Raw genomic sequence first — 23,171 nt, forward strand, 5'->3', positions numbered from 1 at the left:
TTCATATGCAATATAATATTGTATTTATTTCATCTCAAAAATAGGTTTAAGACTATTGCTTTGATGGGTGATTCAAATATATATGAACATACATATGTATATATTAGAGTATGTAATTCTGTATTGACAAACTCATGCAATTAAAAATGTTTAAATTCTTTTATTTTTGTTTTGCTTTTGCAGGGAACTAGTCAAAAAAATATGTGGAGGAGGGATAACATACACACATACATACATACGATTATATATATGATGGCAACTGTACTCTCGGTTTTTTTCTTTTCTTTTTTTTTTGTTCATTATTTGTTTTGATAGTCGCAACACATCAAATAAGCAAACAGTATTTTATGTAAAAAATTATAAATATTAACTCAAAAAAAGGCAATCGAAACATACCACTGATATCAGACGAGCATAGAGAGAGATAACGACAGATTTTGAGAGTAGACCAGGAGAAAGAATCACACCACGGGGCAATTATCCAGCGTTGGGCAAACTTGGATGATCCCGCTATAATCGGTGTGGATATTGAAGGATACGAGCATCCCAGAAACAGAAGATGGCGAGCAAGACAAGAAATGAATTTAAATCCATAAATTCTAAAGTTTCAAATCTCGGATGGGTGAAGTAATTTGGGTAATTCTAGGAAAATCAAATCATAATATTCCTAAAACTCCAAATCCCACGGATGCTGAAGTTTTTTTTCGCAATTCCTGGAAATTGTAATCACATCACGAATGCTAAAATTTCGAAGTGTTTCCATAACTCCTGGAATTATCCTGTCCAAGTGCATTAAATTCCTTTCGCTGCCATCAACATCCTTATCGATTCCACTCCACAATCCATTACCCAAACGAAATATGATCGAAAACACTGATACACAACCAAGGGAGGAATCCCGAGAGAAAATGCGTATTTCTCCCTTTTTTTTGACAATTGCAAATTCCTTTCCTTCCATGCTGTGCGACAGCATCCTCCACGTATCCAACGTTGTCCTAGCCAATTTCCTATCCTTTTCCAAATCCTTTTTATTTCCATCATCCTTTCCTCATTAATATTTCATACCATATATCCTGCCTCCACTAAATTCCACTCAAAATTTATCCTTCCTTATCCTTCTCCTTTAGCCTCAATCCTCCTCAAATATAAACGCGCACAAATAGGGAAGAGAAGAAAAATATAAATGTTAAATATTAATAATTTTATACATAAAATCTTAAAATATTTCATTTTCTGTTTCAATTCTTGTTTGTGTGGTTAGTTTTTAAGTGTTTCCTCATGTTTGACAATTTTTCTCTGTGTAATTTAGTTTTTTCCTGCTTTTGCTTTTAGTTGTATTTTAAAATGAAAGAATATTTCTTAGTTTATGTTGTTGGTTTGGTGTTTTATGTTTGTGATGGCATATTATGAGAGCAAGGAATGTTTCAAGTTCCTTGAATATTTGAATTATAAAAAATTTAGTAATTTTAAGTCAATGTTTTGAATTGTAAAACTTCCAATTCTTGTATGGGTCTGGGAAAAGCAAGTTTCGATTTAATTATGGTGGCATATTGCTGTTTCTTGGGTTTCTTGATTGATTGAATGCATGATTGATGATTCGGTAGTCAAAATGTTCATATATATATATATACTTTCTTGCATTTTCCTTAATATTTCCTGCTCATAAGAAAATTATTATAAAATTAATGGATAATGATATTAAAAGGGGAATTAAGCATAAAACTAATAATTGGATCGTGAGCGAGACCTGGAATAGGATTGACGTCGCACTGGTGAATAAGTTGGAGTGCCCCGACGACGTGGTCGCGATGAGAATGAACGCGAACGGGATCTATGGACGAAAGCAAAAATAGAAAATGAATTTCAATAAAGTTTACCCAGAAATTAACTAAAGAACTAACCTGTCCCGGTAGTCACGACTGCCGCCGCCTCCGCCGCCGCCGCCACCACCACCTCCTCCACCTCCACTGCCGCCGCCACCACCTCCTCCGCTACCACCACTGCGATCATTGTCTCCGCTATCTTCCCGTACTCGAATATATGCAACTTCACCCTATTGAAGCAAAAGTAATTATAGTATGCCTTAATTATCTTTGTAAAGTCTTTTGTGAAATTACCTCATGAGAACGGAATCTAGAGTCATCCAACTTCTTAATAGCATATTTCATATCTTCATGTCTCAAGAATTCCACAACACCGGAGCCATCTTTGTATGTGTCCGCAAAGCATACATCACCCGCTTCACGCATATGATCCTTGAGATCTTGCCATGAGCCCGATGTTGGCAATCCTGTGACCATAACACGATATTGAGATCGTTTGGCTGGGGGACCGCGACCGCCCATCCGTCCTCCACCACCACCACCGCCATCACGATTACGATCATTGCGATTGCCGCCACGATAGCTGCCGGGACCGCCCCCACGAGGGAATTCCACACGTAGGCGATAGCCATCATAATCATAGCCATCTCTTGCCTTTACGGCATCATCCGCATCGCTATAACCAAATACAATTCAATTAGGCGTGTCTGTTTACCGCATCCCCTTCTCTTTCATCCACTATTTTTCCAAATTACTCACCGCGCATCTTCGAACTCAACAAATGCAAATGGCGGACCACGCCGATTTTTCAAGTCCACAAAAGTTACTTTGCCAAATTTGTGGAAGAGATCTTGAATGTCCTTGGTGCGGATATCTGGCGGCAAGTTGCCAACATAAATGCGACACTCATTACGCGAACCCATTTTTTTAATTCCTTAATTTTTTTTTACTGCGTAGTAGTTCTAGTTGATGCTCTGACTTTTTTCACTTTTTTCACGTCAACTTAACAGTGTGACCAGAATCAGAGTAAATATCGATTTGTTATCGGTTATCGAAGCAAAGTCACCGTTATCGGAGCAAAGTAACCGAAGTATTATCGATATACAGGCGAAAATTTCGGTATGTTATCGATGGGCGTCAAGCTATAGATTAGAGCTGCAAAACCATCGATAGTAGCTCCACTCGATAGTTTTTGCCATCGATGGAAAAAACCATCGATACTATCGATAGTTCCATCAAAAATTTGAATGTTTTTCATTAAATTTAATTATTCATTTAAGCTCTTTTCATTTATAAGGCAATACAATATTTATATATATTCAATGTAAAACGAAACACAAAACCACGCAAGCAATCGAACGTTTACAACAACAGAAGCACCATCATCTATGTATATGTATAAAATTACAATTAAAAAACACACACTTGAACATTACTTGCTTTATGATATTTATCAAATAAATATTAACTAACTATAACTTTTTTTGGCGCCATAAGGCAACAAATTATCGATGAAAAACATCGATAGTCCCCATCGATGGATTTGCAGCTCTACTTTAGATAGCAAAGTGGTTCGTCGTTACCTTGACTCACTAGCGTCTCAGACGGGAGGGAAAAAAAAAACAAAAATAGAAGAAAACAACAACTTTTTCATGTGCAATAAACAAAACAATAAAAAAAATACTCTTGTGCGCTTTTGCTTACCGCCAAGTTAAATAGCTAAATCAAGTATACACAATGCGGATTGTTCAGTGACTGGGAAAAGTGTTTTTCACTCCCGTGTCTGCTCTAACGGCGGGAAAACAGAAAACAAACATAAAAAGAAAACAATAATAATAAGAGCAACAAAAATGAGCTCAAACGGCAATTCGAATTTGCGGTGCATTAATTATTATGATCTGTGCCGAATTTGCACTTCAACAGCCACCATCGAGCAGAATATCAACATTTATTCGCCAGAGGGACGCGCTAAGAATCTTCAACATAAAATTGCAGAATGTCTGGGTCTTCAGGTGAGTATTCACACCGAATTAACGAAAATGGCGCCATTTCTCAAAGCTTAACCCACACTCTTATTCCATGCCCCGCAGATCGACGAAAAAGACCGCCTGCCCAAGGTAGTTTGTGGTCAGTGTGTGCAGCAGGTGGAGCAAATTTATGACTATCGAAACGTTTGCAAGAACTCACAAACAATGTTGAGCAATTGCCTCAACATTCGAACTGTGCCAAGTGAGGATAAAATCTATATTAAAGATGCCATCAGCGACAGCGGTAAAAGCCTAAGTGTACTGGGGACCACCTCCACAACAAGCAGCCAGCAGCAGAATACGCCATCAAATGATCTGATTAGCTCCATAATACAAGCAGTGAGCATGCAGCCGCAACAACAGTATACCATCACAGTGGATAATTCCAATCAGCATCATCTTCAACAGCAGACGATAGCAGTTCAACCCGAGATCCCAGTTAAATCTGAGAAGCAAAAGTAATATTCCAAGTTTTCAATTTCCAATTGCAAGATTTATGCTAATATCTGTATTTGGCCACAATTTTTTTTTTTTTTTTTTTTTTTTTTTTTTTTTGTAGTACATAATTTGTAAATTTTTAAATTTAATGAAATTAATAATTTACATTTTATTTGAGACATGGTTACTAATTGATAATAGTTAAGAGCATGCCCCATCCAGTCGAACTTAAATCTAATGGTATTGACTTTTTCTCTTAATCTTTAGTGTTCTGGAGGAGTTTATTCGTCTAAAGCCGGACATCAAGATTACACCATTGGGCAAAAAAGACATAAAAGCACAGACGATGCAAGCTGCTACTGTAACACAAGCAGCAGCTCCACAACCAAGCCAAGTTACAACTCCACCAAGTCAAACTGCACCTTTGCAGATGGCTACCACCCAGCTGAATCTCAATGATCCAGGTCTTTGGCAACAGCTGCAACAATTGCAATTGCAACAGCAACTTCAACAGCTTACAAGTCAACTGCAGGGTCAGAATCAATATGAAGATTCCGGAGATAAGAAGCCGAAATTAAATTTCGTAATCTCTACACCAGCTGCATTGCCACAAGCCGCAAGTGTGCAGCCTCAGTTTGCGGCAGCGCCACAAATACAGTTGCAATTAATGCCTGGAGGAGGAGTGGCTGCTGCTCCTGCCCCTGCTGCTCCTGTTCAACCGCAATTTAATGCAACAACTCTGCTTTCCACATTGACGGGCAACCCCCAGACCACCTCTGGCAATCTTCTTTCGCCCAACAAATGTTTCCTGCCCATTACCATAAGAGATGAGAATTCGGATCAACAAATTGTCGCCCACATAGGTAAAATATTCTTACATACGTATATCTGTGTGTATTATGTATATGTAACGATGGCTCTTCTCCACATAGACACCAAGAACTTAGTGCTGCCGACCACCTACCAAGTGCAAATGAAGTTGCAACCACAATTGGCAACAGCAGACGGTCAACCCATAATGCAATTAACTCCCACCTCCATACCAGCCACATTGCAGCTAACCCCGCAAACATCAGCTCCCATACAGAGTCAATTCCTGACGCAAACTTTAACGCAACAGCCGCAGCAGCATCCAAGTCCGAGTCCGCATACGCCGCCCAAGCAAGCTCAGGTCACGTCGCAACAGATTATACGTTCGCCTCAACCCACCATGACAACAAATCCACAGTTGGTCATACGGAATGTTGTTAAATCAGATAGTGCATCCACGCCTCCTAGCATGGGAAATGAGATGGGCACTTTCAAAACGCCGTCTCCGAGACAAAGACCGCAGTTACCAGTTAAGAACAGTAGCACATCCGCTCCTGCTGCTGCTCCTCCACAGGCTCAACCCAATCGTTTGATGACTCAAATGAAGGCACAACCTTTGCCGACTACATCAGCTGCACATCAGCAGAGACTAAACTCGATTACAACCATCACAAAGGTGGCCACGAAGCAGCTCAACCATCAGGTGGCACCTACTACTCAATCTGCACCCGCCAAACTACCGCAGCTAAACAAACAGAATATAACCATTAGTCGGATATCATCCACAGCTCCCAATCAGCAGCATACGTTAAATAAACCGCAGCCTAAATCTACACCGAGTCCGGCAAATCAAACACCCACACCGATCTCTCTACCCACTCATCCACCCATTACTGTTTCTGTGGCTCCACAAATTCAGCCAACGCCTATAGCAAGTCAGCATAAGAAATGCATAAAAAGACCACCGCCTCCTGCCGTAGAGACCGCAGACAAGAAAACTCGTCCCCAACAACAGATTCTTCCTGGTCCAACAGCTGAACCACTCCCGACAAACGAGTCAATCACTGCCACACCAGTCAGCTCTTTGACATGTCCCACCTGCATGCGGGAGTTCAAGAAAAAGGAACATCTCACTCAGCATGTGAAGCTGCACGACGGCATACGTCCGTTTAGATGTACCGAAGAGGGCTGTGATAAGGCGTTCAGCCGCAAGGAACACTTGTCGCGGCATCTCATTTCACATTCGGGACAGAAGATGTTTACCTGCGAGGTGTGCAAAAAGTTCTTTTCCCGCAAGGATAATCTAAACAAACATAAACGGTAAGTACAATTTTCAGAGCACTGTTTGGTGGAAAAAACTAAATTATTTATTCTTATCCAACAGGATTCATGCGCAGCCTCCCAACGAGACCTTGTATAGTTGCGATATATGTAATAAAAACTTTGCTTCTAAATTGCATTATGAGAAACATCGGGAGATGCATAAAAAGCCAGCAGCAGTTTCGGCAAATGCCAATCAAGTAGCCGCCAATAAGGTAAGATAGCATTATGATAACGCTCCAATCGATTGACTCCACATTGCAATTATTTCTCTAGGATATGTATGAGGTGAAAGTCAGCAACAAATCTCAACAGACAACCACAAACCATGCAGCACCCCAGCAACATCAGCAGCAGCATCAACCGCAAATTATGCATGTGGTTACCACCCAAGATCTAGCCGGCAATACCATAACCATAACACAAGCACCCCCCGATTCCAATTCGCTGGCCAATTTTGTCCAGTTGGGTTTTCCGCAATTTCAGCAAGCAGAACAAAAAATTGATAAATAGGCTAAGGATTTTATTTATGCTTTTAATGCTTTCTAGTCGTTCGACCTGGTTTATCTTGCCTATTTTCGTCACTTCAGATGGGTCGTAATTTTAGTGTGTCCTAATGAATTTTATTTATTATTATTTCGATACTTCTTACCAGTGCAATATTAGCTTTATTATTTTGCTTTATCATTTATTTGAATTTATTTTCTTTTTGAAAATTTTTCGAGGCTGTTTTATTCTTGAAGCGATTGAGTTGTGTATAGAAAAGTGTTTTTGCTTTCAATTTTCTCAATATAATTTTAAAAAGTTGTAGTGTAATTTAAGTGAATTCTGTAAATACTTATCTCATAGAATGTAGATTACCCTTTTTTAAGGTAAAAACCTATTCAGAAAAATGAAAATACAATTCCCCAATGAATGAATAAATATGTGTATGGATGTAGAGTTACTTGTAAATTATTGATAAAAGTAATTTATTAATTGTTTGGTTTTAAAACATATGGAGGAACACTTATAAGATATTATTAAGCAGATGGCAACAGGTCCATTTGTTTACGTGTATACATACATACATAATATATTTGGTTAGGTTCGGTTGGTTTTTCTGTTTTGCTCTCTCGAAACTGGAAAAATGGAAATTCAATTAAATTTCTTCGAAAAACTTGCCTTGAAATAATGCATGCGAATGGGGAAAATGTAAGCAAGCACGTTCCAAACCAAACGAAATTAACAATAACGTAACCAAACCAATAAATTTCCAAAGAAATTCGGATTATTTGATGAAATAACAAACATAATACTGGGTCAAACAATGGAATATTATAAGCAGAATAAGATAAAAAGTCTTTGGCTTAACTATAAGAAACATGTACAAATAATACTTTAAGGGAAACCACCAAAATCTAAAAACAAAACTAGTATTTGATAGTAGCAAGCACTAATCACTAAATCAAGCAAAGCAAACTGAAGACTCCGAATGATTTAAAATGATACAAATGAGCTAAGGCGTCTCAACAAATACTACGCGTGCAGAACTAAATAATAAGTACTCCGAAACCAAGTGCAGATGATTAAGAAGGAAACATAAACCTAACACTACCTTTTGTTCATTGGTTCAATCGTATGTCATGCCAAAGAATTTAACCTTTTGCACATCTCCCCATATCTGGACGGCTTGGATTTCGGTTAGATCAAAGAGTGTATCGAATTCGGAAATGAAATTATGACCCGCTTCCCTCAATTGATAAACCACTATTGTGGAATTAGCATAGTCTAATGTAAATTCAAGATTAAAATCAGATTCTGTGGATGAGATAGCATCGACAGCATTATTATTATTGATCACATCACTTTTGCTATCGTTGCTACCAGTACCATTGAAAATATTAAGATATGTCTCCTTGTGGGATAAGCTCCAATCGCCTTTCTGTTTGTAGTTCTCAATGATGGTCTGTAGGAGTATCATCACCTTAAAATGATACGTGATGTTGTCAGAGCAGTTTGGATTGTTGACAAAGTTTATTGAGAACCTGTGGGAAAAGGAAAAGAATAGTAAAGTTAGCTTAATTCATAGTCATCTCATAAAGCTATCCGATTTTAAAGCCGCCCCAAATAAAGTCTGTAAATTGCTTTGAAGGTATATTAAATTATTATTCAAAAGAAGTTACCGCTCGATATCGATACCCGAGCATTTGTTTCGTTCTTTAGTTCAAAAGAATGCGGCGACTTGCTAATTAAGTAGGCAATTCGTTACGCTGAAGGGTAATAACTATTTCAACTAAAGCTTGTCGCTTCTATCCAGCGCCCTTTTAGATAATAATTTTATACCCTTTTTTATATGAAATTGGTCAGATGTTTATAAAGCAGAGAATGAGACGTTTTCAACACCATAAAGTATATATCAGCATGAGAAAATGAGTCGATACAGTCAATTAGAAAGCTATTGGGATGAAATTGGCTATTTAAGCTATTTATTACCTCCGTGAGATTGAAATCGTCAGGATCGGATCATTATTATAGATGAAGTAGTTAAAGTATCTTCGTGAAATACTAATGAGATAGTTTTTACTGTGAAACATCGTATACTTAAATTTTAATGAAATCGAATTTTAACTTTGATTTTAATTAAGAATCAATATATTTTAAGGAGCTGTAAACGCTTTTTTCTACCCGTTACTAACACAATTCAAATATTTTTACCCGCAGTAATGGTTCCTATTAAAAAATATCCGGCTAGTTGTATTAATTGTATAAGATACATATGTACATATATCCTAAACGGTTAAAATGCTGAATTGATATGCTAATGACTTTTATGACTATGACGACAGGTGCCATTTGACCCGGCTATGGCAAAGGCAAATGCTAATGTTAAATCGCTGAGTCATATTGCTTGGTTTGGGGCCCACATGGTGGTCCATCAAGTTTCTATATATACACATATGTATGTATATGTTCGCATATTTGCGGTGTGAAAAACGTGCCAAGCATGTGAAGGTGGAGTCCCAAAAAATTTGTGGAATTTGATGTATTATTAGATGAATCATGCACTTTTTGGGTTAAGCTGCATTGTCAGCGAATGTAAGAACTTATCTAGGAAATTTGTCATACTTCCCGTCCTTATTATTGACATACTTATTATGGTTACCTATCAGCATTTGTTACTGTTATCAATTTCATTCGAACAAGATTACAAAGCACCTACTATAGAAGGCCTTTCCCCCCTCTCATTACAGCAGTCTTTCGGGACCCGGATCTGTCATTACGTTTGTATGTACAATGGTGTAGAAGATGATGGAAACAATTTAAATGAATTGCTTCCATGATTTATTGACATCATTTTAAAGAATGATTTTACCATTTCAAATTTTTGTGTTTTGTTTCTGTCTTTGTTTTCATCTTTTTTTTTTGCTTTGCCGGTATCTTCAGCGCGTGGCTTTTGATTAGTTGAAAACAAAACTAAAAGCAAAAAATGAACTTTGATGATGTCATTGATGATGGGTGATACAGTTGATTATTCAAATGGAGAATATATGGCAGACACAGAGCAAGCAACGAAAAATAAAACAAAGAATAATCTAAATCAATAAACTGTTTACAAATTATCACCCTGATAGATAAGATACATATATGTATGTACATATGTCGTTAAACCAGCGAATGTTCATTCTTTTATAGCATTTTTCCCCATGGGCCCGATATAAATCTGTTGTGGAATTTTCTGCACGCAAAACGGCTAGTGGCGACCTATTTATAGGTCCTTCTAAGCAAATCGATATTTTTTTAAAAACTAAAGAAATTATTTGCCTAAGCCTGTACTTACTGTTGTGGGGACGCTGTTAAATTTCCGCGTATGGTGAATTTAGTTACACGATCCGCATCCTTGTCCACCGTTGGTAAGACACACGAATATTTTACTTTAGGCATTTTGTATTCCGCTTTAAAGTTAAGTATTTCACACGAAATCGACAATTTGAATGCAAATGTATGTATATTTATTGTAAACAATTTATTTTTGTTGCTAACTTTAAAGGCAGCACCCACCACTTTACACTTTGAGGTCTCGGGCAATAGTGAGGCCGATTGTTACTCCGGCAAAGGGTAAATACAGTTTTAAGTCAAAGATCGTTTTACAACGTCACGTTTTGTGTACTTTACGCTCGATACGAAGACGAAGTACATATTTGAGAATTAATTTTGGTTTGTTTTCTGGTGGAGGCGGTCGGAGGTGGGCGCGTGTCCGCGACGACTGTGTTCTTGCCGCTTTCTGAGTCAATACTGAGAGAGAGAGAGGAAACAAGTTGGCGAATAAATTTGGAGCTCATTCTCATATTAAATGACAAGTGCTCGGGCGAAATATTTGAATAGAGGGTTATTAAGAGTACAAAGGAAAGTACGAATGTGAAATTTTTATTTAGGGCTTAATATGTATAAACAATTCAAAATCAAATTTCATTATTAAAAGAAAATCACGGTTAACTCTGATCATATATTGATCAAAGGAAATTGCAATATTCTAAATTTATAAAGGGTCGTTCAATCCTCTAGGGTCCTTTATGACGTACGCCACTGAGTTGTTATTTATAAACACAGCGCATGTCCCAAAAAGTGATCAAGCAACAGCTGTTTAATTAAAAAAAGTAATTCCAATTGCCAAAGAACCAACTTCACATCTTAATTCGTTTCTTTTTATATTTTAATATTTTGTAGTTTATAATAATATTAAAATTTAAATTAAAATTAACGGCAAAGTAGAGCCGTTTTATCTTGTTAACTATCTGGCAACTCTCTTGCCGGTTAGAATTTTTAAAAATTTGTAGCAGAAATTTTTTTACATTTACCTTTTTCTTGTACATTTAAAATGTTAATCGTATTTCATTGCAAATGTCATTATCTTCTTCACATCTCCCCATATCTGAACCGATTGTATTTCGAATAGATCAAACAGTGTATCGTATTCGCAGATATGATTATAACCCTTCCCGTCCTTTCCATCCATTACTCGATTGACCCTTATTGTAGAATTTTTATAGTTAAAGACAAATTCAAGAAAAAATTCAATGTCCGTGGGTGAGATCGAATCGGCTGCACTAAGATATGTTTCCTTTTCGGTCTTGCTCCATTTGCCATCCTTTTTGTAGTTCTCAACGATTTTCTGTTTAGGTACCTGCATTTTAAATTGATACGTGATATTGTCTTTGTTGGTTGGACTGTTGACAAAGTTTATAGAAAACCTATAAGTAAAGCAAAAGAATAATGTAATGTAAAACTTTTTCTCATACTCTAATGTGTCGCAGAGTCATAATTCTTGGCATGTTGAGATATTTGCGGTATAAAGAAAGTGTCAAGCGAATAAAGGCGGAGTGCCAGAGATTTGCCTTAATGACTCATTGAAATTTTTGTAAGAACTTTACTGGATTATTGATATTAGTTTAGAAAATTATGTTATAAATATAGTTTAACTCGAATTCCAAAATGCTTACTCTTGTGATTCCTTTAGCAAAGTTCCTCGAACGGTTAATGAAGTTATGCGATCCGAATCTTTTTTCACGGTTGGTAAAACACAACAATAAATGACTTCAGACATTTTGTGTTCCGCTTTTAAATTAAATTATTTTCCATTCACTTGTAAAATTTGAAATGCAGCACCTTTTTGTACTTCTTTACACTTTGAGGTCTCGGGCAATACTATGCCGATTGAAAAATAAATTTCTTTCATATCAGTTTTGTAAAAACTGAGATAGAGATGGTGTAAAGATTTAATAACACTTTTTTTTAAATTTTTATAAGAGTAATACTATATAGACATGGTTTTTGTGAGGATCCTTTAATTCTCATAGTTTTTTACATTAAAAAAAAAATCAAGGACAGATTTATAATTTAAAAATATGAATCAGCTTTATTTGTGGGTTTTGTTATCAAAATAATATATAATTTGTAATTTACTGTAAATATTTAAATTTAACAAATCAAAGTGGTTTGTTTTAAATGTTTTTATGACTGTCTGGCAACATTCTTTGCGGCCCCCTATTATTGGCCCCTATTTGTGCCGAATCTTGCTTTGGCATCACTGAGAACAACAACAACGGCACTCAGATAGATTTTATATAGAAAATAAAACATAACATTTATAAGTCAAACGTGGACGGCAAAGGAGTAGCGAATATTAAAATTTCAAAATGAATACTTTACACATGGTGTTAGTTATTTGTTGCCTGGCTGGAATATATCAAACCACGCTGGCTCTGAAAGAGGAAGATTGCGAAGGTAGGTTTTTGGCCACGTAAGTGTAAAATTCTGGATGAGGTTGATTTGGATTTGATGTACTTTCAGTTTGTGTAAAGACTGTAAGAAAATTTGCGGGCTCTTTGGATGATGCGACGAAAAAGGACTACAAACAGATTGAGGTTGCCTTTAAGAAGTACTGCAAAACCCAGAAGAACAAGGAGCACAGATTCGTGAGTAGCCGGCATTGTCAAATTCCATTGATCTCGTCAAATAACACGTATACCTAATTTTCTTCTTGTAACCACGTCACATAGTGCTATTATTTGGGCGGATTAGAGGAGTCAGCTACTGGTATATTGAACGAGCTGAGCAAGCCTTTGAGTTGGTCCATGCCAGCAGAGAAGATTTGTGAGAAACTTAAAAAGAAGGATGCTCAAATTTGTGACTTGCGATATGGTAAGTGATGGTGGAGAAAAGGCATTCATATATATTATTGTGAATTATTTTTTGTAGAGAAACAAATCGATTTAAACAACGTGGACTTGAAAAAACTGAAGGTTCGCGATCTGAAAAAGATTCTTAACGATTGGGATGAGAGCTGTGATGGTTGTCTGGAGAAATCCGATTTCATTAAGCGCATTGAAGAGTTAAAACCTAAATATGCGCACAATGAACTGTAAATTAGTTACAAGTACTTAAGTACACGCCCACTCAAAACACACACACACACACACATACGCTAAACAAAGCCACTTACCTACATATTTTTTAGTTAATTTACAACAAAAACTTTGATAGACTTTGAGAAAATTAAATATTAACAAATAATATATACAAATGAACTATATTTTTTGAAATAATAAACACACAATACTAAACAAAAACCAGTAAACTAAATAATTTATAAATTAAACCTTTTATTTGTTAATTCATCATATATAAAATTTTTAACTTTTCACTTCTTAACACGTACAAATTACTACAACAGAAATTCATGAAATTCTTTAATGATTAAAAGTTAAATTATTTTATTTAAATGTTAAATTAATTCGATTGCACTTTAAGGGGGCCGGGCCACATATGTATATGTAAGTGTGTAAATTTTATAAATTCGACATATGAATGGGCCACTCGTATTAATAATTAATTACATTACAATTATTAGTTAAACTAAATTAAGAACAAGCTGTTTTAGATCATATATTAACTAAGATGTAGCAATGGAACAATGAAGAGGATTGCTGATGGCGATGTGAGCAGATGTGAAGCAACTCCTAACGACGATATGGCTGTTTGTTGTACCGTCCACGTTCATTTTCCTCAGAAAGATTGGCATACTCGCTGTAGACTACACACCAACAATACGTTAGGACAGCTAAAAAGGAAATAGTTGAGATTATATTTTTAGTTATAAGATATTTGACTAAACAAGTCAAACGCATTAGAAACATTTGATTTGAATTAGGCCAACTCCACATCCAATCATTAAATATTAGATCAGTATATTCGAATTTTAAACACATCTTGACTACAGGGAATAAGCCAAGTTTAACTCGAATTACACGAGGTCTAATCTCGTTTCTGTTTCCAAATGTTTTGCTCGCAGTCGGAAATTTTAATTTGTTTTTAAATATTGGTTTAAAATAGTGTAAAATTAAAAAATTTACAAATTAAACCTGGGTATATGACAATTTATACCTAAATAATTATATGTATTGCTCTCTATTTAAAAACTCTCAAAAATTAAGTTACTTTATAAAGTTAGTTAGCTAAGTTTTTATTCTTATTGTGGAAAAGATTTTATTTAAATTTTATTGTCAATTTGCATATGGCATAAAATGTTGCTCATAACGTTGGTATGCCTAATATTTCGTTATGGTCTTTACATCTTCACACTTTGGAGTTGGCCATTTATTTTTTCTGTTGGCAGTCAAACAAATTGCTTGGCCAACCACCTAGCACCTCATTTGTTTGCTTGCACGCCTCTCATTTGGGCCTGAGGTGCCGACACTTTGCCATTTCAGAACACGAGTAATCAACGGATGATAAATGCGTCAATAAAACATGAGAGACGCTCATCCGGTGCTTAAAACCGCACAAGGAGAACCTGCTGCAGCTGCTAATAATCCTTCTCAATTGTCGCTACCATGCCGCACCTCCTCCACGCACTCCGCCACTCACTCTCCACTTACCACAACAAATCAGACCGAAGATTAGCCAGAGAACACCCGTCAGTACGAAGCCATCGATGAAAAAGACGACTGCCGTGTAAATGACTGAAATCAGTAGTCCAATAGCAATCATTATGCCCAGCACTACCCAGGGAACCATAAGATAATGATTGCGCTACAGAAACCACAGAGAAAAAAACACAAAACGAATATATAATTTAATGTCATTTTTGTTGGTCATAATTTCTCAATTGGCTTACCTTCAGAACGCCGGCAATCATAAGAAGTGATATGAGAATTGTCATGCATAGATTGATTACCAAAATAATTTTCACTATATCATTGGGTATAAAATCGAAGACAATTGTCTTGAAATGCACTCGTGTCGTAAATATGACAACTATGGTTATAATTGACAACACAATGGCCAGAATGCCGGATATGTAGGAGCCATTTTTAGTTGATTGGCAGAAGCAACAGGAATTGACCAACGGTTTTGGCATTGTGTGAGCTCTCCCAGTGGTTTAGGTTAACACTGAAATATATAAAAAAAACATAAACAACAATGTGATAAGAATTTCAGTCTGCCAATATGATCATATTGCAAGTTCGCTGAACTATTATTGGTCATCGAAAAATAATTGATGAATTGTATTGCAAATTTTTTTGGCATTAGCAATTTTGTTTTGGTTTCGTCTCCTGGTGGTATCTTATCTCAACGAATAAACCTGAGGTTTTATGTTAAAACTAATATTTATGATGACGTCAATGGATGGATGCCTTAACATTTAACAGAACAACAACAAAATCACAGAAATGTTTATAAGATCGAATGATTTTTTTTTTTCTGCTTCTATTTTGGAATTTAAAAATAGCAAAAATCAAAGAGAGAAGAGAAACAAACAATAGATTGAAAAATTAAAATTTACGTAAGCGTAAGATACATATATGTATGTAAATCTAGTATCTAGTAGGTACCTACATATGTTTGTATATAACCCAAAGGTTCAATCAGTCAATGAGCAATAGAAAATTGAAATTATAGTCTTGCTCAAAGGTTGATATGCATCTAGCAACTACAATGTATATATGGACATATGCATAAATCTAGCCACCGGGCATTGTTATTAAATTAATCAAACGGTCTTTCCAACATGCACGATGACGGCGCAAGCTCCAATTTAATGCTGGCACATGCAAATGAAACTAGTTTCTGGCTATCTTTCAGATGCAAAGACTCCTACTCCTATGCATGTTTATGAAGCCTACGGGGCAACTGAAACTCTGATGAGATAATCACATGCCAAAATGTCTTGTCTTACACATGTACATGGGAAACACTCAAACAAAACTTAACGGCATTCAAAATGTTGATGGGGGGAAACTTTCATAGAGATACAGATAGATTTCCGTTGAGTTTCACACTTTACACAAAAAGAATCGCTGAAATGCTAAACAAATTGCGCAATTAAATGGGTAGGGCAAAAGATCATCGTCATCATCAAGATCACTTGGCTTGCTTACTTCTAGCCGAGCCAAAGTAAACATCTTCTTAGGAGACACATGGCGTATTAGCATTATTTCGTTGCGTAGTCTTCGAAAGGGGCAATGACAGCTGCTTGGCTTCCCAAGATCTTTAGTTACAACGTTTTTTTTCTAGTTATTTTGCTGACATGTGATAGGGCCTAGCTCTATTCGGTTGGGTCTGACCTGGTTGTGCAAAAGCCGGTAAGTTATATGCGACAGTTTTGAGGTTTGCCCACATCTTGTCGACTTTCTGCTCTGCTGTGTAGTAAAGCGTCTGATTAATCGCATTTACTTGTTAATAACTAATGGTGACGTTAACTTCCGCTGCATAGATTCCACCGTTTACATCATCATCATTGTTGTCGTTGTCGTCATCATCTCGACGACAATTTCAAGTTCAAGCAAACGCGTGGGCAATACATTTGTATGAACCTCCATTTATCTGAATATATTTCTGAAGAATTTCATATATGTAATCATGTGGGCTTTGAGTCCGTCGAAATGTGCTTGAGCGTGACAAGTGCAACGGCTGAGATTGTTGACTGTCTGGCTGCAAATGTTGGCAGTTGCAATTATCATAAGTCTTGGCTTGATTGCATTAAAAGTTCAGTTGACGAGGGTAAAATGTGAAAGGTAACTTTGTAAAAGATCAGATGTGGGAGACTTACTACTAAACTGTGTTATTTCTCTAGAAGATTAGAAAATTTTACAAGTGTGTGTGATCTCACATTAAATATGCTTAATGGATATCCATACATATTTCAATTTTCTGTTATCGTTGGTCATTAATCACAGAAAAAAAGAAATCATGACCCATTTGTTACGCTATGAAAAGTTTCCTCCCTCACATTCCTCTCCATGTGGCCTACATGGATCTGGAATTTAAGTGAATTGGATTATTGTTCATATAAATCATGTCAACTGGAAAACAAAACTGGCAACAGATCAGACCCCTAGGCCTAACCCAACTATGATCATTTGTTTTTTTGGTGTGTGCATTCAGCGCGTGTCGATTTTAATTTGGTTTGTTTGAGTTTTTTTTTTAAGTCATTGTTTAGTTTATCAGTCGAACGCCAAAGGCAATTAGTTTTCACTCTACGGAACTATCTCCCCCCTACTCTTCACAATTTGTTTGCGCTTCAACGCGTAATTAAGTTTGACAGTTTTTTTGCGCTATTTTTTACGCCAGCCGCCAAAAGATACAAAAAGGCTTGTTGTGTCTCTGACTACTTGATATTTCTGCAATTGAATTTCGAGTTTTGCTTATAGCCATTTGAAAATTACTCAATCTGGTCTAATGGAATCTCTAGTGGGAGAGAGCACACACACACACACACACTTGATGTGGAAACCGGTCAAAAATTATTCTACCAAATTTGACAAGTTTAAAGCACGCGGCAAGACAACTTAAATAAAACCTGACTCGTTGTGGTTTTTCTCTGATTTCTGTTGGGTGTTTTTTCTCTCTCTCTGTCTCTCACTCTCTGGCTATTATATTTTTTTGTCAAATTGCCTTTATGTAGTTGGGGCTTTCAATCACTCACGCTTGGCCATATGTATCAATTAAATCTTATTTGCAGCTGCAACTGCGAAAACTCAATTGCCTTTTACCGATGCTGATGCCGATGCCGACGTCGATGAAGTTGCCGCCTTTGATGTTGCACCGATCGATCCAAATGGTCAAGACAGTTTTGCAACCAAGTAAAAGACATACATATGTATGTATGTATGATGGGAATATATCTATCTACATATATGTCTATTTAAATGCTGTCACTGTGCCTCAGGTTCAGGGCGTACAATTTGTGACATTGAACGCGTTCAAATATATAATATTTAATTCTCACATCATTCACTAAAGATCATCAAACGATGTGGAGGAGGAAGGGGCTTTCGCTTTTCCTCGAGCAAAGTCACAGCGAAAGTTTGAATCGTAAAGATCGTAAAAATGATTCATTTATGAGATGAGAATGAAAAAAAGTAAAAACACACACAAAAACGCCAAAAGAACACACAAAAATTGATTATAAATAGATCTACAAGGTCGCCATCATTCGGGCGTTGAGAAGGAGAACTAGAAATCTATATGTATTTAGTTGTATTTGTTGTTTTGCTACCTCAATAATGTGTTATTAAATGGAAATATAGTACTATGGGATAGATAGATGACTTGAATGTTGTTTCTACTTTTACGCTTCCTTTTGCCTGTTACCATTTTGACTGCCCAGCGCTATGTTTTGGCCCACTGTGCTTAGCTTCTTCATAAAGTGTATGTAGGTGTGCGGACTGCCTTCATTTATTGCCATAGAATAAATGTTTGTGTATTTTTTTTCGCTTTTGTCTGATATACCTACGTATTTCATTTAATTTTTGTTCTGCTGTTTTATCTGCTTTGCCTTGTAAATTATATTTTTTTTTTTCGTTTTTTTAGTTAACCTTCACATTGTTCTCATTTTCCATACATAATGATAATTTGTTGACCATTAACAAGATGATGCTTTTTATTCTTAAACAACTTTGCGTCGTTGAACTTTTGCGAAATGATCTTGAGTTCATGAATAACAGGAGACAATATCGCCCCTCCGAACCAGTGGCGGATCTAGTTGAGTGAAATCAAATGTGGGGGCGAAATCGGTCTTGACTCTGCCACTGACCTCAACAGGTGGTTTTGAATCAATCCTTTAACTGAATGACATACATTATTTATATGCGACCTAGTTGTGGAACACACCAACCAATATCCTGCAGTCTCAGACTGGTTAATAATTGTATTTTAAATTATCAGAAAATTTTCAATGTCAACGCAAATTGATGCTCTGACATCATACAATGAATGAATGCAATGCTATAAAAAGCCAAGTAAATACGTATATAAATGTTATAAAGAAACAGATAGAAAGAGAGGGAGATGAAGACCTCATATATTTTGCATTGCAAAAACAAAAGGGAGAAAAAAGAAATGAAATTTGTTTATTTTCATATCGATGCCTTCGAACAAGCAAATTGGGTCAGACAAAAGGCGCGATGATCGGACGTCAAAATAAACCAGTAGCCAATTATTATTGAGTATTTAGCTTTTCGTTCATTTAGCGCATTAATCTTAATGATTTTGTATGGCGGAGCTGGTGTCTTCACCTCCTCCATCTTCTCCGGCGTCGCCGCTGTCGCCGCACAGTTTTTCTGAGTTGAGGGCATTGCAGGCAAGGCGCTCAGCAATAAAGATTGAGCTTGACTTTGATCGCATGTATTTGAATATTGAAATAGCTGGACGACGACGACGACGACGACAGCGGCTAAATGAAATTGAATATATGTATATTTTTGTATGAATGTGAGAAAAAACAACAACAGAAACAAAATAAAAAAAAACAAAACAAAACACACAACAAAATGCGGACGACTGTCAACCACAAGAGGCGGAGACGATCTATCTGGTGGGGGGGAATCCTCCTTTGTTGGAAAGCTGAACGCCTGTTAATTCAATTTCGAAACGATCGTTTATCACTTGATTTGCATTTAGGCATGAGAAGTCGATCGAAAAATTTAGTTAAGGGAAATGCAATTGACATTTGCCAATTTTCGATCGCTGATAATGTCACCAAGACACCAAAAACAAAACAAACGTCTGAGTGTTTGCCAAAAAAAAAGATACATTCAACCGATTCGGTCACTTACACTTTCCAATTTCTTTGCTTTCTAATTGGAATACTATCTACTAGATATATAGAAAATAGTTCTCTTTCCGTATTTGTATTTCACACCGATTTCCGTGGACGCGTTTTTCAGCGTTGTCGATGCGACGAGGTTTGTATGGCGACTGAATTCAAACTGACTCAACCTCAACTGATTGGGGAGCGGGAGCACAGAACCGATCCCCCAGTCGTCGCGACTCTCTCTCTCTCTCTCTTTTGGGCTGCTGTATGAAGGTCTGTCTGAGTGCCTGCTAGCTGCCTGATGACGATCGTTTGAGAAAAGTTCCCAAAAAGAACTTAAAAGGCCATTTCGTCTTAGCTTTCGGGCAAGTACTGAGAGCTTTCTCTAACTTCAAATTGAGTTGGAAAACCAAATAGGCAAAAACCAAAAACAAACCTGTTCTTTTGTTTTATTTGACTTTTGTGTTCATAAAGTTATCACCATTCCGCCAAATACAATGGCCATTGTTTGCTCTGTTGCCTGTTCCTGCTATCAGTTACAGCACACAATCATTAAAAATATTGAAGAAGCTACAACAACTTGCAAACCGCTAACTAAACTTGTCCATTCTCATTACATGCACATCCGCGTGGATTCCCATCGAGGGAGCCGATCGTTTTGCCATTTTTGGTCTGGCCTGGCCGTTAGTTTTAGTTGACATGGCCAAGTTGATTTTGGCCAACTTTGCTACAAATGGTAAATGTTAGATAGGCCACCAACTATTGCTGTTTGCTGTTGTTGTTGTCTTTGTTGGGCAAGAGAGTTTATTTTCGCTACTTTTGGCCAAGCTACTTTCATATTTATTGAATTATGTTCGTGCATCTCTTGAAGCAATCGATTGTATGCTAATTCCAACGACTTACTAAACTGGGCATAGGTCATGGATCTAAATTTTAATCTCAATTTGGGTTAAAAGTCAACTTATAAAATTTCATAAAAACCAAAACTAAGCTAATAAAACTATGCCAATTAAGATTAGATTAAATTTAAGCATCAACCATGTTTCTTGATAAAAGCTAATCCTCAATCATTAATGGAATTATTCTTGTCATGATTCAAGCATCGACTAGTCTGATTAATTTAGCTTCTGAATTCAATATTAAACCAATTTACAATAAATTTTTAAATGAGTCTCTACCTTAGCTAACAAAGACTCTGGGTTTAAGCCTTTATTCACTGTGTATGATCATTTGCTTTCCAGTTGGCCATTAATTAAGCCATTTATTGAAGCGCACTTGAGTTCTATCGTTGGCAAGTGTTCCATTTCTTAAATCTTAAACTCTTTCACATTCTCTAAGAGTTATAGCTATAGTATTATTATTTATTTAATACTAAGCATATATTTATATATTTTCTTCAAACACAATAGTACATATAATCTATGTTTTTTATAGAGCAATATTGCCATTTTTGTTTTTTGGATTGACTGCATATTATGTTTTATTCGGAAAATTTATATATATATATATTCATAATTAATTACAGTAAATAATTTTGTCAGTTGTGTGGATAAATAATTGGTTCAGAAAAAAAGCAACATATTTATTTAATGTAAACGAATTAATTAGAAATTCCTTTGAGCCCATTCTCTTTGTGTGTGTATGTTGAATAACGAACTGTGTAAGTGACTATAGTTAAACCGATCTGCTAGTGTGCCTCAAAGTATTTTCGCAAAAATCTATTTTACAAGCTGAATCTGGTTATATAGTCGGTGTAATTGTTGGGAGAAGGGGCCTGCTTTTATTTGCTCGAACTAGCAGCGGCTGCTTCCTCCTTTTTCTTTTGTTTTTCACGCATTAATTCGGCATCTCTGAAAGTATAGAAAAATATTAAAACAAAAGAACTCTTAATTATATTGAAAATTTTACCGGGCTTTGCGTTGCTCCACAGTTAGATTATCAGTTCGCTTTCCCTTGGTCTGGTCGGCCAGTTTCTTCTGATTCTTTGCCCGAGCCAAGTCCCTTTGATTGCCACCTGCAAAAAACAAAAAAAGATTTAGAACATACGAAGACAAAGAAAGGTGTCATTTGATTGCGATTAGTATAAAGGCCCAAATGGCGCGTGGTCTGAGAGGTTAGAATTTACAATGTGCCGCCGCCGCCCCAGCCCCAGCACCCACATGCTATGCCAAACTGGCCGCAAGTCCTCAGCATCGATTTTGCCTGCGTATACAATTTAGTCACAGGGCACAATGTCAACGCCCATGCTAATATGTGGCGGTGAGATAATCTCTAACTAATGGACTAATGACGCCATTCATTTGTATTTTAATGATGTGGACAGCAGATCTCTTAAAAACCAGCCACCAGCAGCAGCAGCAATATTCACCAGGCTTGACTACTTACGTGTCATGTTTCTAATATATTTGTTAACTTCTGGACAGGTTGCTACTACTATATAAACGCGATAGTGACGCTTTTGTTTAAGGTACTCTGCAATTTTGGTTATTTGTGTTTGTTTTCTTCTGGCTTCAAATTGATTTTGCCACCCTAAGGTACCGGGAAAGAATTTGACTGCAACGCTTATGATGCAGTGCAATAATGGAAAAAGGTCGCTAGAATTGTTTCACTGGAGTTTTCACAGTGTATTGTTATTGTCTATCCGGATTTTTGTGTCTTTTTATTATGAAATTGGAAGAAAATTTATTTTGTCGACATAAACACAACATTACTCTCGAACTCGAACATGTTCGGACTCAAACACAAAGACTCCTTTGTTCGACTCTAATGTTCGAGCTCGACTCTTTTGTTCGAGTTCGACTCTTTTGTTGCATGTCGAATGTTCGCGCGAGCTCGCGCATGTTGGGACAATACTTATCGGTGCCTGCGATAGCCGATAGACGATAAAGATGTCAAATAAAAGGCGCGTGAAATTATTTTATTTAAATTACAAGTCAGAACATTATAAGTATTTGAATAGATTTTTACTCAGATTTGTGATGGCGTAAGCTGCGTTGCACTGTACCAAATCGTTGCTCAAGATGCCTGTAAATTTGCTTGGAGTTTTTACTTTCATATTCTCGTAATATTATCCACGGCTCCAAGGAGTTTAATAAAATGAACTTTGATTGAGCAGACTGCAAGGAAGACTGAAAATTATTCTACAAAAACTATACCCCAAGGATGCTTACTGTCTTT

At 36.6% G+C, this 23,171-nt stretch overlaps 6 protein-coding genes and 1 long non-coding RNA gene across 8 annotated transcripts; 2 read left to right on the plus strand and 5 right to left on the minus strand.

Annotated features, from left to right (window-relative positions):
- Positions 1 to 1,160: 1,160 nt before the first annotated feature.
- SF2 (splicing factor 2) lies at positions 1,161 to 2,850 on the minus strand. Its single transcript, XM_068297109.1, has 4 exons — positions 2,583 to 2,850; positions 2,118 to 2,499; positions 1,902 to 2,053; positions 1,161 to 1,831 (listed from the first exon to the last, which is right to left on the minus strand). The coding sequence occupies exons 1-4, from the start codon at positions 2,744 to 2,746 to the stop codon at positions 1,723 to 1,725; spliced, it is 807 nt and encodes a 268-aa protein (XP_068153210.1). The 5' UTR covers positions 2,747 to 2,850; the 3' UTR covers positions 1,161 to 1,722.
- Positions 2,851 to 3,406: 556 nt separating this feature from the next.
- Positions 3,407 to 7,372, plus strand: pad (poils au dos). Its single transcript, XM_068297096.1, has 6 exons — positions 3,407 to 3,835; positions 3,914 to 4,308; positions 4,556 to 5,151; positions 5,221 to 6,418; positions 6,483 to 6,633; positions 6,695 to 7,372. Exons 1-6 carry the CDS (start codon positions 3,674 to 3,676, stop codon positions 6,929 to 6,931), a joined length of 2,739 nt encoding a protein of 912 aa, XP_068153197.1. The 5' UTR covers positions 3,407 to 3,673; the 3' UTR covers positions 6,932 to 7,372.
- Positions 7,357 to 10,703, minus strand: LOC137582533 (uncharacterized). 2 transcript variants are annotated; one of them, XM_068297112.1, is made up of 3 exons: positions 10,239 to 10,703; positions 8,016 to 8,445; positions 7,357 to 7,539 (listed from the first exon to the last, which is right to left on the minus strand). In XM_068297112.1, exons 1-2 carry the CDS (start codon positions 10,340 to 10,342, stop codon positions 8,031 to 8,033), a joined length of 519 nt encoding a protein of 172 aa, XP_068153213.1. In that variant the 5' UTR covers positions 10,343 to 10,703; the 3' UTR covers positions 7,357 to 7,539; positions 8,016 to 8,030. The 2 variants fall into 2 exon arrangements, with proteins under 2 accessions (XP_068153213.1, XP_068153214.1); XM_068297113.1 differs by having other exon boundaries at positions 7,357 to 8,218; positions 8,291 to 8,445; positions 10,239 to 10,700.
- A 390-nt stretch (positions 10,704 to 11,093) lies between these two features.
- On the minus strand, positions 11,094 to 12,085 carry LOC137582537 (uncharacterized). Its single transcript, XR_011033294.1, has 2 exons — positions 11,899 to 12,085; positions 11,094 to 11,649 (listed from the first exon to the last, which is right to left on the minus strand). It is a non-coding gene; the product is annotated as an uncharacterized lncRNA (long non-coding RNA).
- Positions 12,086 to 12,482: 397 nt separating this feature from the next.
- Manf (mesencephalic astrocyte-derived neurotrophic factor) lies at positions 12,483 to 13,527 on the plus strand. Its single transcript, XM_068297110.1, has 4 exons — positions 12,483 to 12,682; positions 12,749 to 12,873; positions 12,958 to 13,099; positions 13,157 to 13,527. The coding sequence occupies exons 1-4, from the start codon at positions 12,595 to 12,597 to the stop codon at positions 13,321 to 13,323; spliced, it is 522 nt and encodes a 173-aa protein (XP_068153211.1). The 5' UTR covers positions 12,483 to 12,594; the 3' UTR covers positions 13,324 to 13,527.
- Positions 13,528 to 13,540: 13 nt separating this feature from the next.
- On the minus strand, positions 13,541 to 20,153 carry LOC137582534 (uncharacterized). The gene is made up of 4 exons (XM_068297114.1): positions 20,017 to 20,153; positions 15,075 to 15,349; positions 14,836 to 14,989; positions 13,541 to 14,018 (listed from the first exon to the last, which is right to left on the minus strand). Exons 2-4 carry the CDS (start codon positions 15,315 to 15,317, stop codon positions 13,918 to 13,920), a joined length of 498 nt encoding a protein of 165 aa, XP_068153215.1. The 5' UTR covers positions 15,318 to 15,349; positions 20,017 to 20,153; the 3' UTR covers positions 13,541 to 13,917.
- A 1,395-nt stretch (positions 20,154 to 21,548) lies between these two features.
- Positions 21,549 to 22,713, minus strand: LOC137582535 (putative SERF-like protein). The gene is made up of 3 exons (XM_068297115.1): positions 22,380 to 22,713; positions 21,903 to 22,008; positions 21,549 to 21,844 (listed from the first exon to the last, which is right to left on the minus strand). Exons 1-3 carry the CDS (start codon positions 22,384 to 22,386, stop codon positions 21,775 to 21,777), a joined length of 183 nt encoding a protein of 60 aa, XP_068153216.1. The 5' UTR covers positions 22,387 to 22,713; the 3' UTR covers positions 21,549 to 21,774.
- Between the last annotated feature and the right edge of the window lie 458 nt (positions 22,714 to 23,171).

The sequence above is a fragment of the Drosophila tropicalis genome, unplaced genomic scaffold (assembly GCF_018151085.1).
Source record: "Drosophila tropicalis isolate 14030-0801.00 unplaced genomic scaffold, ASM1815108v1 contig_859, whole genome shotgun sequence".
NCBI classification, from domain to species: domain Eukaryota; kingdom Metazoa; phylum Arthropoda; class Insecta; order Diptera; family Drosophilidae; genus Drosophila; species Drosophila tropicalis.